Source organism: Palaemon carinicauda, unplaced genomic scaffold (genome assembly GCF_036898095.1).
Source record: "Palaemon carinicauda isolate YSFRI2023 unplaced genomic scaffold, ASM3689809v2 scaffold105, whole genome shotgun sequence".
Taxonomy (NCBI): domain Eukaryota; kingdom Metazoa; phylum Arthropoda; class Malacostraca; order Decapoda; family Palaemonidae; genus Palaemon; species Palaemon carinicauda.
The window spans coordinates 58,818-75,076 of NW_027168538.1; the positions used below are offsets into that span (position 1 = coordinate 58,818).

General features: G+C 37.2%; 1 protein-coding gene across 3 annotated transcripts in view; it reads left to right on the forward strand.

The window, feature by feature from the left end:
• The window catches only part of Git (ARF GTPase-activating protein GIT1), an 80,008-nt gene that overhangs the window by 39,379 nt on the left and 24,370 nt on the right, over positions 1-16,259 (forward strand). For all 3 annotated transcript variants that reach the window (XM_068367685.1, XM_068367686.1, XM_068367687.1), the window contains 2 exons: positions 14,348-14,503; positions 16,010-16,162. In XM_068367685.1, the coding sequence (XP_068223786.1) occupies positions 14,348-14,503; positions 16,010-16,162 (309 nt within the window). The remainder of the gene's footprint in view (positions 1-14,347; positions 14,504-16,009; positions 16,163-16,259) is intronic.

Below are 16,259 nucleotides of genomic sequence, written 5' to 3' on the forward strand. Positions count from 1 at the left end.
CAATGAGTATACTAACACGTTAAAAATTTGAAGTAAAAGTGTCGGTACAACACCACTAATCATTTACGTATGAAGTTCTACGCAGTAAGTCTGAAGAATGTTGCAACTCTTGAGCCATTGACTGTATGGCCCGTGGGGTAGTGTGGTGTACATATTACATTTTATACTAAAATTACTATAAACACACTGGATATATATAGGTTTTTTACCTCACAACATGATTCTGCATAAAAAGGACTGAAGAGGTCGAGTCAGCGAGATATGGGTTGTTGTGCTGTTTGGAGAAGGAAATAATGCGAAGCATGTTAGGTGCAAAGGAGAGTGGTCGGTTTGAAATAATCAGGCAGCGAAAATACTTATTATGGAACCGCAAATATGTGATATTTTATTTAATAGGTTATATAGTTCTCTGTATCGCAAATGTACAAATCCGCAAAGAAGAAACCCATGAATACCGAAGGCTGACGACCAAAGTGCCCATACAAATACTACATCTGTCAAGCTTACGAATGCAGACAGTGTAGTTGGGAGGATGTCATGATAAAAAAGATGGAGGGGGTTTGGGCATGCTCGTCGCACTCCCCAAAGAGATTAGTTCACCAAAATTTTAACGGGGCTCTACAATGCACTAGAAGAGTTGGAAGGCTCAGACCTACATGGCTGAGGACTAAGAAGTGTTAAGTAGGAGATAATGAATGGAGAATTATTGATTTATAAGCTCAAGATAGAGACAATTGTCAAAATCTAACCAAGGCCCTTTGTGTCAATAGGTGAAGGATGAGATGATGGTGATTATTATTATTAAATTTCACCCTTTTTCCCTGTGTATGAAGGATTGGTAGGGAATTATACTGTTAAGTTTAAGCAACAAGTTGTAGGTAAAGCCTGGAAAATACAATGCTTAAGCTGTTTATCATCGGGGAAAGCAGTGTCCAAAACTGGAGAAAAACACTAAGAAAAATTAGTAGACGGTTTATTCAATTTATGAAAAGGTAAACCAAATTTCACAAAAAACTACTTAAAGCTTTGTAATCAAGCACTGTAAATCTAATGACTAAAATAATAATTGTTTCTTATAGCAAGGGTAAAACTCCTTTGGTAGTTTGGCTTAATCAGCTGATATGGAAACCATAAACGATCATCTTGTACTGTAAACGTAAGCAATGGAAAAGATGTAAATTTGCTATGTTTTTATTTCATAATTCAGTACGAAATTAACCCTTTTACCCCCAACGCTATTTGGAACTTTCCAACCCTTAACCCCCAGGCGTTTTTTTTTTTTCAAGCACATTTTGCAATATATTTTTTTTAAATTACTCTAACAGCCTTAATTTTCATCATAGAGAGGTCAGGTTGGTCTCATTATTTTTGAAAATGCCTGAAGTTTCTCTTAAAGTTATCAAAAATATGCAAAAAAATGTACAAAACAGTTTTTTGCAAGGACGTACCGGTACGTCCATGGGGGTAAAGGGATGAGTTTTGTGAAATGTACCAGTATGTCCATTGGGGGTAAAAGGGTTAATATGCAAATATTAGTCATTATTAATGAATATAGTTAAGTTGGATCAAAATCCTGCTTCAAAACTAGAGTATGGCTAGTATAATTTTGTTTCCTTTATTTAAATGGTTTTAAGCTATTGTTTTCCATTTACTGTTCGTCTAATGTGTTTTACAAGTAAGGTATTGAAATATAAAGTGCAGTAATTGTCTTACATTCAATGGAATTTCTTTTTTATATTTTTTCAAACCTTAGAATTACGTGCCTTTTTTTAAAATTTTCTGGTTATTTTTTCATGTTTTTAATTTTTTTTTATGTTTATTTATATTTTTTTAAAGTAAAATTACACCACACTACACTATTTATTCATCCCAGATGTCAGATGATCAGCTGTTGATTTGCTTGCGTGCTCAAACAGTACTGTAGTCGTAAATCGGTTTAAGGAAATTATTCTGCATAATGAGAATTGATGTAAATTTGAAAATGTTACGTTTGCCATTTTAAACAGGGCACACACACTCGGTAACAAAATGGAAATAGTAACAGTGTTGCACTCACAACATACAGAGCAAAACAAAACACGTCTGACCAACGCAAATACTGAGGAGGAATGAGGATGGGGAGTGGGGAGATGTAGGGGTAGAGAGGTGGGATGTTGATGAAGGAGAGGTCTAATTGGTGAGGGATCTATGGTCGTGGTTCAATCACGCCCCAGTTTTCTATACCGACACTCAAAGAGTGAGCGAGCTTGGTTTATTCCTGGCATTCCATGCATCTCTTTTTCTCTGGTATATTCAGCAGTAACTATGCCTTAGAAATGGTGCTAGAGGAGCATTTCACGGGGCGACACAGGTCCCTCGCCCAGAAATAGATTTTTCCTTCGTCAAAATCCCTTTTTTAAACTAGCAATTGCAGACAAATCTTAGATAATATTCAATAAATGAATAGATTGGCTGGCGGGTGCTGGATAATCGGGTTTGTCGATGTATCGAGTGCTGGTTTATTGGGCTTGCCAATGTATTGGGTGCTGGTTTATCAGACATGCTGATGTATTGTGCTGATTTATTGGACAATGTCAAGGCCAAGGCTTGTTAGTAGTCTAGGATTCAAATCTTATTTGAAGACCATTCAAAGCTACCCCCGAGCCCAGGCTAATCTTCTGAAGGGGAAAAGGTCCAAGCTCTTCAGTTTGAGATCTAGCTAAATGCTGAGTGACAGCCTTTTATCACAGAGACCAAACATAGCTTCCTTGGCAAAGGAAGATGAAGAGAACCATAATTCATTGCAGTGAGGTTCTGCCTGATGAAGTATACCTTTTAAAGGTTTAAAGGCCTCTCATGAATGGCAGAGGCAAGGAACAGTTACATTGCCCTATCAAGCAGGACAATGCCCTAGAGACTGCCCATTTATACATATGATCTGTGCCCAAGCCCCCTCTCGACCATATATACGTATGACTAGTGCCCAAGACACCTCTCCACCCAAGCTAGTACCAAGAAGGGCCAGGCAATGGCTGCTGATGACTGCAGATAGATGTATAGGCTCCCTCAAACCCCCATCATTAGCTCACAAGGATGGTGAGGTTGCAGTGACCAAAGGAACCAACTAGTTTGAGCGGGGGACTAAACCCAGTCTGGCAATCACCAGTCAGGGATGTTACCACTTAGGCCACCACAACCATTAGCAGAAAGATAGTACTGGTACATAGAAGATGAGCTTCAGCAAATTTGGATGTTGTCAATCGTCCAGACTGGAGTAATCGGTAAGCCAGGTAAGCAAGTGGAAATGCTAAGGTATCAAAAGGAACTAGTGAGTTGGAAGGTGACCTGAATGTTGCTCACTTCCCTGGGATGGTAGAGCAGTTTACTAGAAGATGTTCTAGAACTGGAATTCTGGAGTAATCGGGAGGTGAACAGGTCCTTTGATGGGGATACACAAAGTATAAGAAGACTTTCCACCTAGCACGAAAGTCAGGAGTCGCTGATCCTATGTTGTGCCCTTGGTGTTTAACCGTGTTTGCTACAACATTCCTGTAGTTGGAATGGATCTTGCATACAACTTCATCATGCCAGCTACCCAGGTATGTACCTGCTTGCCCAATAGCAAAAGGTCTGTAAAACAGAACCCCTTTTCTTTAGTCACAAAGATGGAGTTGTTTTTCTTCAACGTAACTAGGTGATTTCTTAAAACCTATTGGGAAGCTCACAATAAGCTTTGCTTGGAGTTCCAGTATGTTGAAAAGCAGGCATTTTACTTTCGTGAACTCCTTCCCTGAGATGTTCCTGTTCTTCAGGTGTCTATCAACTGTTGGATTCATCTAAGAATGGTAGGATACCTGAAGTTGGGGTGCGAGTTAAACTCCCCTGGAGAGGAAATCATCAATCAGCCACCAAGCTCGATCTTCTCGTGTTTCCTGTTCTACTGAAACAAGAAATGAGGGAAATAGTTGGCTGCTTATCAGTGATGCTTTCAACAATCCTGGAGCAATCGCTGGTGTGGCAGCCCATGCAGAATGAGTTCCGCCTTGACGAGGGAAGTTTCTGAGGATATGGTACTTGGTTGTGGAGGAGCGACTGCACTACTTCCTTCCGTTTACTAAAATGAATGTTCAGTGTGTTATGAGGAAGAATTTGGGTCACCCATACCCAATCTCTTTCTTCACTTGAAGAGTTGACTGTAAAGACTTGAACCATGTGGATAACTTTGAATGTGTTCCTCTCCCTTGTGTTCCTTTTGGGATCAAAAGGCCCACTGGTAAGGTGGCTGCAGTGTCAGAATGCTCTTTGCTTTCTGCTAGGTTTGATAATGTCGAATTTATGGTTGAGGTGAAGTATATGACTCTACCCAACCAAAGGTGGAACAAGAGGCTGCTTGACCGAGAACAATGTTTCCTTGTGCCTGAGTCTTACATTGGACCCGTGTCAGTGCTGCCATCATCAAATCCACAGTCAATAGTTATAGAATCATCAAACTGTCTCGAAAATGTCCCTAGTCACGGGAGGGATGACGGTGGCTGCCAGTGTCCTGACCTTTATTACTTGTAGACTGAGTGCTGATAGCAGGAGTAATAACTCTTTTACCTAGTAGCGAAAACTCCTCCTGGGTTTTATGAATACTGTACGTGTAAATCAATATCGCGGACTCTTTATATTGCGGGATTCTGAGGGCAGATGAATTTTATTTTTGGGGCCTAAAATTTAATTCGGTAAATTACAGTAATAAGTAGAAATACGGTTTAAGTAGCAAGAACATAATGTATACAGTTTTAGTTTGTCTAGAAGAAAATGCATAGTGTGCCACAGGTGACACAAATAATCTAGCATCCCTATGACAAACAAAACATTTATGGCACGCATTCCAAATGTTAATGTACGAACGGGGATCAGCTTCCAAGAATCGAGGGCTTCCTGAGGCTTCTGCCTTGATGACAACCTCAACCTTTAAACATGCCATCCCTTCCATCTTTGGGGTAGCTAGACTCATCCTTACTCAGGATCTCGTCAGTCTTAAGCAAGATGAAGTTAACAGGGAGATCTTGATCAGGGTAAAATTAACCATGTTACAGTTTCTGAGGTGGAGATCGAATCGTCATTCAGACTACCGAACAAAATTAACAAGTACTTCCCCACATTGTGCGAAAGATACTAGAGGTTTCAGACACCTTAGTAGTTCCAAAGACTCTTGCTGTCACAGAATATAATAGTAGTGAAAAGGGCAAACACCAAGTCAGGCTCCATTTCAACTCCGATCATATGGGTGCCGTATGTCAGGTCAAGGAGGATGGGTTTACCAGACAGTTGAACTGCTATACTTAATTCAAGAGTCCACTCAGAGTACTCTTGAACTCGGGGGGAAAGAGTGTCATTATCAACCAGGAGTACATGTTGACGATGGTCAGAACATTGAAGGTTCTAGAGATGGACTACTTTGCTGAATCCATTCTTGAAATAGTTTTCAAGTGGCTCAAAGAATGGGCATATTAGTATAAGGACAATGATGAAATTCATTTTACGCTGGAATTCACGAAGTATCTGTATCACACGATCATAGGCATGTGCTAAGAGTTGGTACAAACTTTTGTTAATTTTGTCTTGAAAAAGAGGTGGCAGGTTTGTTATATACTGGTCCACTTATGTTTCAACCAATCAGAAGTGTGAACTGGTATCTTACCTTAGCTAGAGTGACAGATCAAGTTTCTTCCTGAAACCAATCCGACAGGAGTCAAAAGGGTGGAGAAACTTTATCATTCAGCCAACAGTGTATGCTATGCGCCGCTTCTAGAAGTACGGCCACATCAGGCAGGTCAGCCGCAGCTCCTCTTAATGTTCAACCAACTTTTTTCGACTTAGAGCAGGTAGGAGACTGGGCTATCCACCAGAACATGATTCTGCTGGCAAGTCAATGGGGAGCAGGTTCCACAATCGACAGTCTAGCTAGTAGTACAGCCTCTGGTGCGATGTAGGCTTTCAATTCCTGGAGATCTGATTCTGTCTTTGAGTCCATAGGTCCTAAGGGTTTTGCAAAATGTCTCTCACTTATTGTTGACCTCCCTCCCTTTGCTGTAGCTTCAACCAGTTTATTCGCATCATTACAAGTACAGCGTCAGCAAGTCCTAAGATTGATGCCAAAATATCAAGAAGTTGCTTTTCAATGGGTCAGTGAATAGGTTGATCCTTCCAGCCCAGGAAATCTTCAGGGGGATGGAGATTGGTGTCAGACATTTCAATCTTGAACAATATCTTGTCAGTAATGAAATTCTGCATGGAGTAATGACTGGGTGTTCTTAGTATACTTATGAGACTTCTTTTCATGTACCTCTTTTCTTGTACTTCTTTATCCAGAGTTATGGGAATATTTAGTCTACTGTAGAACAAGAAAAAGAAACAGATTCACATCAACGTATTCTAGAAATAATCACAGTCTAGAAAGCCTCAAGGAGCTTAGAGAGTCTGGTATTAGAGAAAATCTTGCCTATTAATTCAGATAATACCATGACTCCAGTCGACATCATCAAATAGGGCGGGACTTTGTCGGAATCTGTTTCTATTGGCCAAGGGTCTGTTGTAGTGGACAGAGAAGAGACTTTGTCCTGCTCAGGTTTATTACAGGGAAACAGAACACTGATGAATCAGCTGAGTGTGATAGGTCAGACCATTCCTATGGAGTGGTCCCAACATCCTTAGGTGTGTCTAGATCTTTGTAAATTGTGAGGGAAACAGACAAAGGTCTAGATCTTTGTAAAGTGAGAGGGAAACAGACAAAGGTCTACATCTTTGTAAAGTGTGAGGGAAACAGACAATGGTTGTGTTCTCAACAGTTCAGAACAAGAAAATTGACATTTATTGCTCTCCAGATCTAGATCCCGTGGCTTGGGCAGTACATGTCATGATTTAGGGTTGCCAAACCTGAGTATTTACATGTTTCTACCATTCTTAACGAGATCAGAATAATTTACTATGAGAGGATAACTTCTTAGCCCCTTGTTGTCCTCCAATTGGTTCACAGACCTATGTGCTCTGCTAGCATACAAACAGGTCTTCCTTCCAAAGAGGTTAGGTATTCTCAGACAACTGCATTGCTATCTGACTGCTTGGATAGATACCACTGTTTACTTGGAGCAGAAGGGTTTCTAAGTCCGCTAGGTTGCCAAGCATAGGCTCTTAAGATGAAATTCTCTTAACAAGCTTTACAGACACTAACAGAGTATTTATTATAATTTGAATAATTCCAGGGGTGTTTCATCCACCTAAAATGAATCTGAATACAGTATCATAAAGTTCTTTTGGTTTCTCAGATGTAGAAAGGTTTTTAAAGTTTTTGGTCCCATATGTTAAGAGCTACATGTCCAAACTATCCTCCATTCTTTAATATGTAGGATTTGATTTGGTTAGCATTACCCTTGTCCAGGGACAGGCAGATCTTTCATCATCAAGGGTTAAGTAAGTGTGGTTGAATACGGGTGTGGTTTTCAACTCCCAAGGAATCCCTTTCGAACCTTAATAGTTTATAGATGGTCAAGATATTTTTGTAAGCATTAGCCTACGCTAAGAGTGTCTGTGAATTGCTGACCCTCATTGCTGAGGTCAGGATTTTGGAAATAGTAGCGGTCTTTTCCCTGCTTCCTGATTTCATGGCCAGGAACAACTACCTCATAAGGCTCTTCCAAAGCATGTATCTACCTAAATAGGATGGCAAAGGTCAGGGTTCCAATCTGGAACATGTTTTATGGGGCTAGGTTATCTACTAGGCCTATGTCGAGGAATGCCAATGTGTGATTCCTCAAAGCAACAATCATCGACGTGCATAGGAGTCGGAACAACCAAAGTTTGAAATTGGTAAAGGTTAAGGCCCCCACAGTGTCAGGGAAATAGCCACTTTGAATTTCCTCAGATTTTTTTCCTTAAATTGCATATTAAAAGCAGCCCATTTGATAAAGTGTCCCTGTCTTTACTATGCAATATCTGTATAGGATGCCAGCTAACTGGGACCTTAAGTAGCAGTAGGAGATATACTTGGTTGAGGTTTTCCAAATACTATAGTTTAACTCTATATAGTAGGTTTAGGGGCTCGTCATTGAGGCTTGATTTTAATGTTGCCACTAGGGTTTGGTACTGAAGTATTGAGAAGGTACTTAATGCTTAGAGAGATAAAGCTACTGTCAGAGAAGCTACCCTGAACCCAAAGGTATCTGGAATATTTTCCTACTGGAAAGACCGATGTTTTTTTTATTTGTTAAAGGTAATCCTTTTACGTAACATAGTTTTGACCATCACGGCCCTCCTGGCTTTTTGGTGTGGTAGGATTCATTGAAATAACCATAGTGTTATTGTCGAAATTAATTCTTTTCTGTCCTTAGCAAATTTCATTTGTGTTCCCTCCTTCCCTCTCCACGCATAGTGATGGACAACAGGTTCTTGCATAGTCGAGATACACTCCTTGCTGGAAGTGAAAGATGAGAACAAGGGAAACTCATTCTCAAGGGGAAACCATCTGTTTAGGTTGCAGCCATGTGTGGTTGGAGAGTTGCACTTTAAAGTGATCAAAACTGATAGTTATATAAATTTAAAGTATTTGAGGCTGTTACTTTCTGTTGAAAGATGGCTATTAACTTTGAAAAGTTGAAATAATTCATTTTAGTATTTTTTTTATACCTTGAGAACACTGTACTCCTAAGTAGAAGTTGAGAAGGCAGTAAGAAAAAAAAATGCATACAGTAAATGCAACTTGGAGGGAATAGAGTTTTACTAAATACTGTTAAAAAATATTCCATTTATAGAAAGAAAAAATTTCAATATGATTAATTCAGAGTACAGTGGGAGGATCACATTCTGAGTTAGAAAGTGGCAGAAGTGAGGTGGCCGGAGGTAGAATGGTTCGAAAACCCATAGATTGAGATGGTTTGAATGTAAGATGAGATATAAAGAGGAACAGTTACTTTGAAAGGTATATGTAAAAATGTTAAAGATGTTGATATTTCTGCTGGATCATGATGTCATTTTCTAAGACCATTTCGAAAGAAAAACTAGGGAACCACTTTTTCTCACTAAACATTAGGAATTTTTGTTTATTCAAGAACTAGATTTCTCTCTTCATTTAATGAATACTTTGAAGTTTAATCTTTAATTAGTACAAGCTTTATTAAACACTGAAATTTATTAGTAATTATATATAGTTGAAACTTGGTTGAAAAAAATTATTTTTAATTTTCTTTAACTGCAGAAGTGTAAGAGATAGGTCATCTGGGCATCATATTATTCATTTTCTTTATAATCGTAAAAATATCCTAGGTAAACTAAAGGTATTATATTGCAAAATCATGTTTAAATGTTTTTAGTTTTCTGTTAGTAAATTTTATGCAGTTTTACCAGCCTGGAAGTGCAGTGAACTGTAGAATAATGTTGTGGTCAGCTCTCTCTCTCTCTCTCTCTCTCTCTCTCTCTCTCTCTCTCTCTCTCTCTCTCTCTCTCTCTCTCTCTCTCTCTCTCTCTCTCTCTCTCTCTAGGATATATATATATATATATATATATATATATATATATATATATATATATATATATATACATATATTATATATATACATACATATATATACATACATACATATGTATGCACTGTACATTTACCTCTTGTGTTTTGTACATTACATAAAAAGTTATAAGATCCTAAGAAAGTCTGAAGTGACCTTTCTGGAGTACAGTGCATTTTTATTCTGGGCCCAAGGTAATTCCTGTCAAACTGGTTTGAAGACATTCCATGTTTGGGAAGTCATGACTTGCCACACTGATTTTACCTGATGATTCATCAGTAAGGTATTGTTATTCTTTTGTTTCTTAAACTGTACTTGGGATTTGGACACGAGCCATCTTATCTTTTATTTTATTTTTGTTTTAGATTTTTTTTTTTTTTGGGGGGGACCAAGTGTCATATGAAAGAAAATGACCTTGATTATGTATCTCAGGTTATCACCTTGCCCGCCCTCCCTCCCATACACTATCCACCGCCTCCTCTACCACTACCTTTAAAAAAAAGAAGCCACCTGCTGCTACCACCCTTCTTCACACAGCTGAGTTGGGCAGGTTACACGAGCAAGTGTGGTGAGGTGGTGGTGTCTGTGTGTTGGGTGGAGTATGCCCTCAAGCTATGAGTATTGCCCCTCCTACCTCATTATTTATTCCTCACTTGAAACCCAGCATGCATAGGCTTTGTCAGTCTTAAAGAGTTGATCCTTTAGTGTAGTGGTTTCACATTTCATTGCAGATTAATGAAAGTGTTAGAAAAGTAATTTCTCTTGCATACTATCGGAATTGCAGCAGGAGTATTACAATAAGGGAAGTCCACTATCATCATTGCAGTATTTATTTGTAAGTGATTTTATTGTATCATTGCAATAATAATGGTACAATTCAAAGTTGTTTTTTCACGACTATCAAGGATTTTTGTGTATCTGAAAATTGTTATGCTCAATACGCACTTTGTAAATAGAGGTTATTTACATTCCCATTTTGAATATACCGTGTGAAGTATTTCTTCCTACGGTGAGTGGTAGTTATTTATTTTTATTATTTTTATAAATTTTTAAACAGTGTTTATGGTTTTCATTCGCTTTACTCAATTTCTACTACAGGTATTATTTTTCTCAGTAACTTGTACATCATTATACAATTACTGTATACATTGTGTGTTTATATTGCACGCAGTATGTTTCGTAAAATAATTTCCATGAATACAGGAGTTCTTTTTGTTTAATTTTATATAAATGAAAATAAAATACAACAGTAATACCTTTTTTTTTTTTTTTTTTTGCTAAGGAAAGCTCTTGATATTGTTATAGCTCTTATTCCAAGTCACTTAACAGACTCCTGTTTTTGTTTCTTCTTGTATCAAAGATTAATATTTGTGATTTGCTGTTAAAGAACTTTTAACATTAACTCAAAGTAATTACAAGTAATTAATGGTCTCAGAGAAACTAAGAGCTAGTGCAGTGGTCCGGTTATGTTGTTATTAATGGTTCATGAATGTGTAGGCAATTGACCAGCAAAGTTTTACTAAAAGGAATGCCAGTCTTGGACCAAGAAGAAAAGAACAAAGAGAGCACAAAATTATCATGAAATATTGTTCCAAAAATTCTTATAGTACCTGCATTTAATTGCTCGTGTTCATATTGAATTAGAACAAAGAAGGTGTAAGGATGCTCATTTCATGTTTAAGAACTTTTATCTCATTGGCTTAATCATCTGTCACATTTGCATTCAATAGGGCATGAAGTTGTTTGAGCCACTATGATATTGTGTTCAACACCTTTTTTTTTAAAGCATTGTCTCCTCAAGGAAACTCAAGTTGTCAATTACGTAATCAATGGTTCTTGTAAGGCTGTAAATTGTTCAAACTAGGCACTAAATGAGGTTCTCTGGATGCCAGAAAGGAATGGTGAAGGGTAATGTAGAAGGCCCTTGCTGCCTTGAGGCTAGATCTTAACAATGAAGTTGGCTGCAAACGACTAACCAAAAGAATGCAATTTCTTAGAATGCCCTGTAAACCTTGCTGACTAATTGTAGATATACTAAAACCAGGAGAAAACTGTTGGGGCTTGATGATGCCCAATACCAGGCAAACATCACAGCAGGAAAGGTTAAGATTAGGATGAAACACAGAACCTTAAACTAAAATACCATCCCTGCCAAAATGAGACAAAGGCATTTCCACGAGACCTGAAGTACTGCATGTGTTCGCAAAGATAAGGGATACAAGAAAATCCTGTTTTCTGATTGATCACTGAACTGAAGCTGCTGTTCCATGCTTAATGGGTTTAGCTGCACAGCTTTTCTCAGTTGGAAGAAATTGATTAAGTATATAATTGTGTTACCTTAAGGAATAGATCCCCAGCTGTTGTGCTGCCCACCCTAAATCAACTGTTCCTAAGTAATTGACCCCAAACTAATTTCTTGAGCTTAAAACCCATTATCAAAGCCAGGGTTGTCTCCGTAAAAGGAAATAATTGACTATCTTTAAAATCTTTCATTCAACAAAGCTTTACTCTTAAGTGCTGTCATAGTCTTCAAAATATTTAAGGACATGATAGTCAGTAAGGAAGTACAGTACTGTCTACACTCGCTTCTGGCTCCCTTGGCAAGAGACTGTCATATGCTGTCCACCTTTCCAAGTCCAATAGGGAGACTGCTATCTACTCACTAAAGTCATCCTGTTGAGAGTAAGAGGATGCTAATGTAAAAGAGTTCAAAAGATCTTCCATTTTTTCTTCTGACTTGGTGTTTGACCTAATTGCTGTCTTCTCTTGACCCAGGGTAAAATTTTTACTGGAATGGATCATAAGTGTTACCCATGTTAAAGATGACTGTCCTGGTAATTTTCAAGGTATATTTTTCAGTGGCCCTGATGAATATGGGTAATCCTACTGCACAGGAAGCTATCTGAGGAACTTTGCTCAGCTATTAATTGTGCAGTACATACACAATACAGTGAGACAAGTTATTATTGGGTAACCAAGGCTCCAGATGGGGCACACTTTTTTTGTGCTGTACTGATTTAAAAATGCAAGGGAATGGTAACATTCAAAGACTGGATATGTTGGTAAATTGTACAGTCTGTACTTAAAAATGTCAGTCTGTTGAATAACTTCTACTTTTAGGATTTATCACATAAATGGATAGATATATATTGGGATTTGTAATGACTACAGGTTATGGAGGACTTGAGAAAATTAGTTTTTTCTTTCACTTATCAATTCTTCCTAAGAGTAGTTAAACCAGCAATGGTTTTCAGGTCAGGGCATTGTTGATAAAGCAATCCCAAGAATGATAAATTAAAGTTGGTGGAATTAAGAATATATTGGATAAAAAATTATTCCATCAGAGGAATAGTCAAAGTAGCAAAAGTATTGAAGAAGCTTCATCAAATAAGACTACTGTTTAGCATTTTGTTCTTGTTATATGAAGAGAAGAGAGAACCATGATAATGAAAGGGTCATGAACATGGATGTAGATGGAAGGAGGAGAAAGGGATGACTAGAGTTCAAATGGTAAGATAACCAAACAGATGACAGATTGAAGGAAAGACTGAAAGAAAAATATTTGCTGAAGTTTGATAGGGGTGATTGGAAGCAGGGACTAAACACAAGTAAGGGGAATATTTGAACTACCTTTGTCTAGGGATGGTTTCAAAGAAATCCCTTATCTAGGGATGTTTACGACTCTTGAGATGACGTGTGTAAAAAGGCTAAGAAACAGCAACCCCATACAGTATAGATATATAGATATTGGTAACAGTTAAAGACGAAGATGAAGGTTTCTTTTCCATTCATTTAAAGTATGTTTGAAGTGGACTTAGGAGTTTTTGATGTGTACGTATTACATATAAAGTAGATTGTGTTTCCACAAACTTTACCTTACGCTAACTTGATTACTTATGAATAGAAATGAAAAAAGTTATCTCTTGTCATCTGTTGTGTACCAAGAGGTGAGTGAAAGCAAAAAGTAAAAAAAACAATAACAATGATTCAGATTATTTCCGTCATGAGCCAATCATACAGCGGATGTTACTCGCAATTTCTATTTATTGCTGGTCTTTGATATATTTAGATTTGAATGATACTTGGGTGTGTCTTCCATTAGTAATTTAAGGAGATATTGTATAAGCACGATGAATGTTATTTTTGAACACTGTCAGTTCTCTCTCATTGTGTGACCCTTGCTTTGGCATTGATTGTTCTTTAGTTAGCCCATTGTTGCCCACAATGCGTAGATCTTTTGGACGATAAGAGCAATGAATATTCAACAGCTTGGTTCTCTTGTTTAAATTTTAAATTGATCAGATGAGAAATGAGGTAGATAATTGGTAGGTACATGGGGCTCCTGGTATTGCCTGCAGTGGGCTATTACTGATCTTCCATATGTTGAGTGCACAGTGTCTTGGGGATATTCAAAGACCTCAGGTGACAGCAAATATGAGTGATGGGAGTGTTTGAAAAAAAAAATTACTTCCTTTTAAAAATTATTTGCAGTAGCCTATCATAGTGTTTACTGAGCTACATTAGAGGTCCCCTTTTTGTTTTGTTTCATTTGTTGATGTCGGCTACCCTCCAAAATTGGGGGAAGTGCCTTGGTATATGTATGTATGTAATTTACTTAACTAGTTTATGCTATTACTGAACTTCAAGTTTTTATTCACAAATATTTTTAATGATTTGTCAAAGTTTGTCTGTATTGTACATCGTAATGATTACGCTGTAACAAGCAATTGTAAACATTCCAGTTTACTAAGATAAAATCACATACAAAAAAAATGTATTACTTAGCTGGTTAACCATTATTATATTATCGCTCATCTTTTCAGTTCTTCGATCAAGACTCTCCCCAGATGGAATCGGAAATCAGTCTCGAGACGTACCTTCAGATGAAAGAAAAGCTGGAAACGAGTGAAGCTAAAATACAGGAATTACAATGCAATAATGCAGAAATGCGCCACAAGTTGAACGAGCTTAGCTCTACTGTAAGTATGATTTGAAGAGTTAATGCTAAAAATATTAGTTTAGTTATTATCTTCTTGGCTGTGAATTTTTATCAATGTTAGATTATAGATTTATTACAATGTCCATTATATTAATTAGGTAGTTGTATGATCAGTTTGGAGTGGTAGTTCATTAACCCTTTTACCCCCAAGCTACTTTCCAACCCTTAACCCCCAGGCGTTTTTTTTTTTAAGCACATTTTGCAGTATATATATATTTTTTGATTGCTCTAACAGCCTTAGTTTTTGTCATAGAGAGGTCAGGTTGGTCTCATTCTTTTGGAAAATGCCTGAAGTTTCTCATAAAATTATCAAAAATATGCCAAAAAAATGTAAATAGCAGTTTTTTGCAAGGACGTACCGTTACATCCATGGGGGTAAAGGGATGAGTTTTGTGAAACGTACCAGTACGTCCATTGGGGGTAAAAGGGTTAAACATCGCATGTAGAAAATGTTACACAATTGACATCTTTCTGATTAGTATTTGGGTATAAAGTATTGTCTGGGACATCCAGTGTAGTTCTTATTGTGTTATTTCTTTGCATTTGGTATTTTGGATGCCATCACATGTTAAAAACTTAAACTAAAAATAAAAAGAATAAAAATTTCTTAGATTATGATCAGCTGGATTTTTTGTAGAGACTTTTAAAAGATGAATAAATATGAGATTTGAGACCCATTGATAATACAGTATGAGAATACTGTAAATAAAGTTCCATTAGTTCACTAAACATTTACTCTTAACCCTTTTACCCCCAAAGGACGTACTGGTACGTTTCACAAAACCCATCCCTTTACCCCCATGGACGTACCGGTACGTCCTTGCAAAAAAATGCTATAAAATTTTTTTTTTTTCATATTTTTGATAATTATTTTTTAAAATTCAGGCATTTTCCAAGAGAAATGAGACCAACCTGACCTCTCTATGACAAAAATTAAGGCTGTTAGAGCAATTTGAAAAAAATATACTGCAAAATGTGCTGGGGAAAAAATAACCCCTTGGGGGTTACAGGTTGCAAATTTCCAAAGAGCCTGGGGGTAAAAGGGTTAACATCCAGGCTTTAAAAATAAGGAAAATATTACTAAGTATACAATAAATACATCATCTGCTTGAGAAGTAAAATTTTCTTAGGTGATTGTGATTCCTTTCATAGTACTTTAATGTAATTTTAACACTAGAATTTAGATGCAAAGTCAAGCTGAATCAATTTCTTCATTGTACTGAGACATGTAGAAATATACTGTATTGTATGATTTGTCATTAGCTACAAGGTACTGTATAGGGATTTTTTATGCTAGAGGACCTAACTTCCATGTGTATTTCTATATTTTTATTGTATTACTGTATATTGCAGTTTCTATAACTTTTTGAAATCTAAATTTCTTAATGGATACCTTTTTAGTAACCTGTTTTCTCTTGTAATATTGATTTAGTTTCAGTTAATGAACTGTGATTTATATTTTTGTTCTGTGCATACGTTAATTTAGGTAAAGAGTCTACAACAAGAAAACATCAGTTTGCGGTCAATGTACAACAGTGGAAGCAGTGGGTTAGGACCTCCAACTCACTCCACCCCACCACCATCTTTGTTGTCTTCTGCCATGTCACAGTCTCTGTATAACGGAGATGTTGATCCTCAGGTATTTTGGGGGTTACCCTCACAGTAATTTGTATGAGTATTTGAAATTTGTGTGCAAGCATGTTGATTTTAATGTACTGCTAATCTGAGTTGATAAG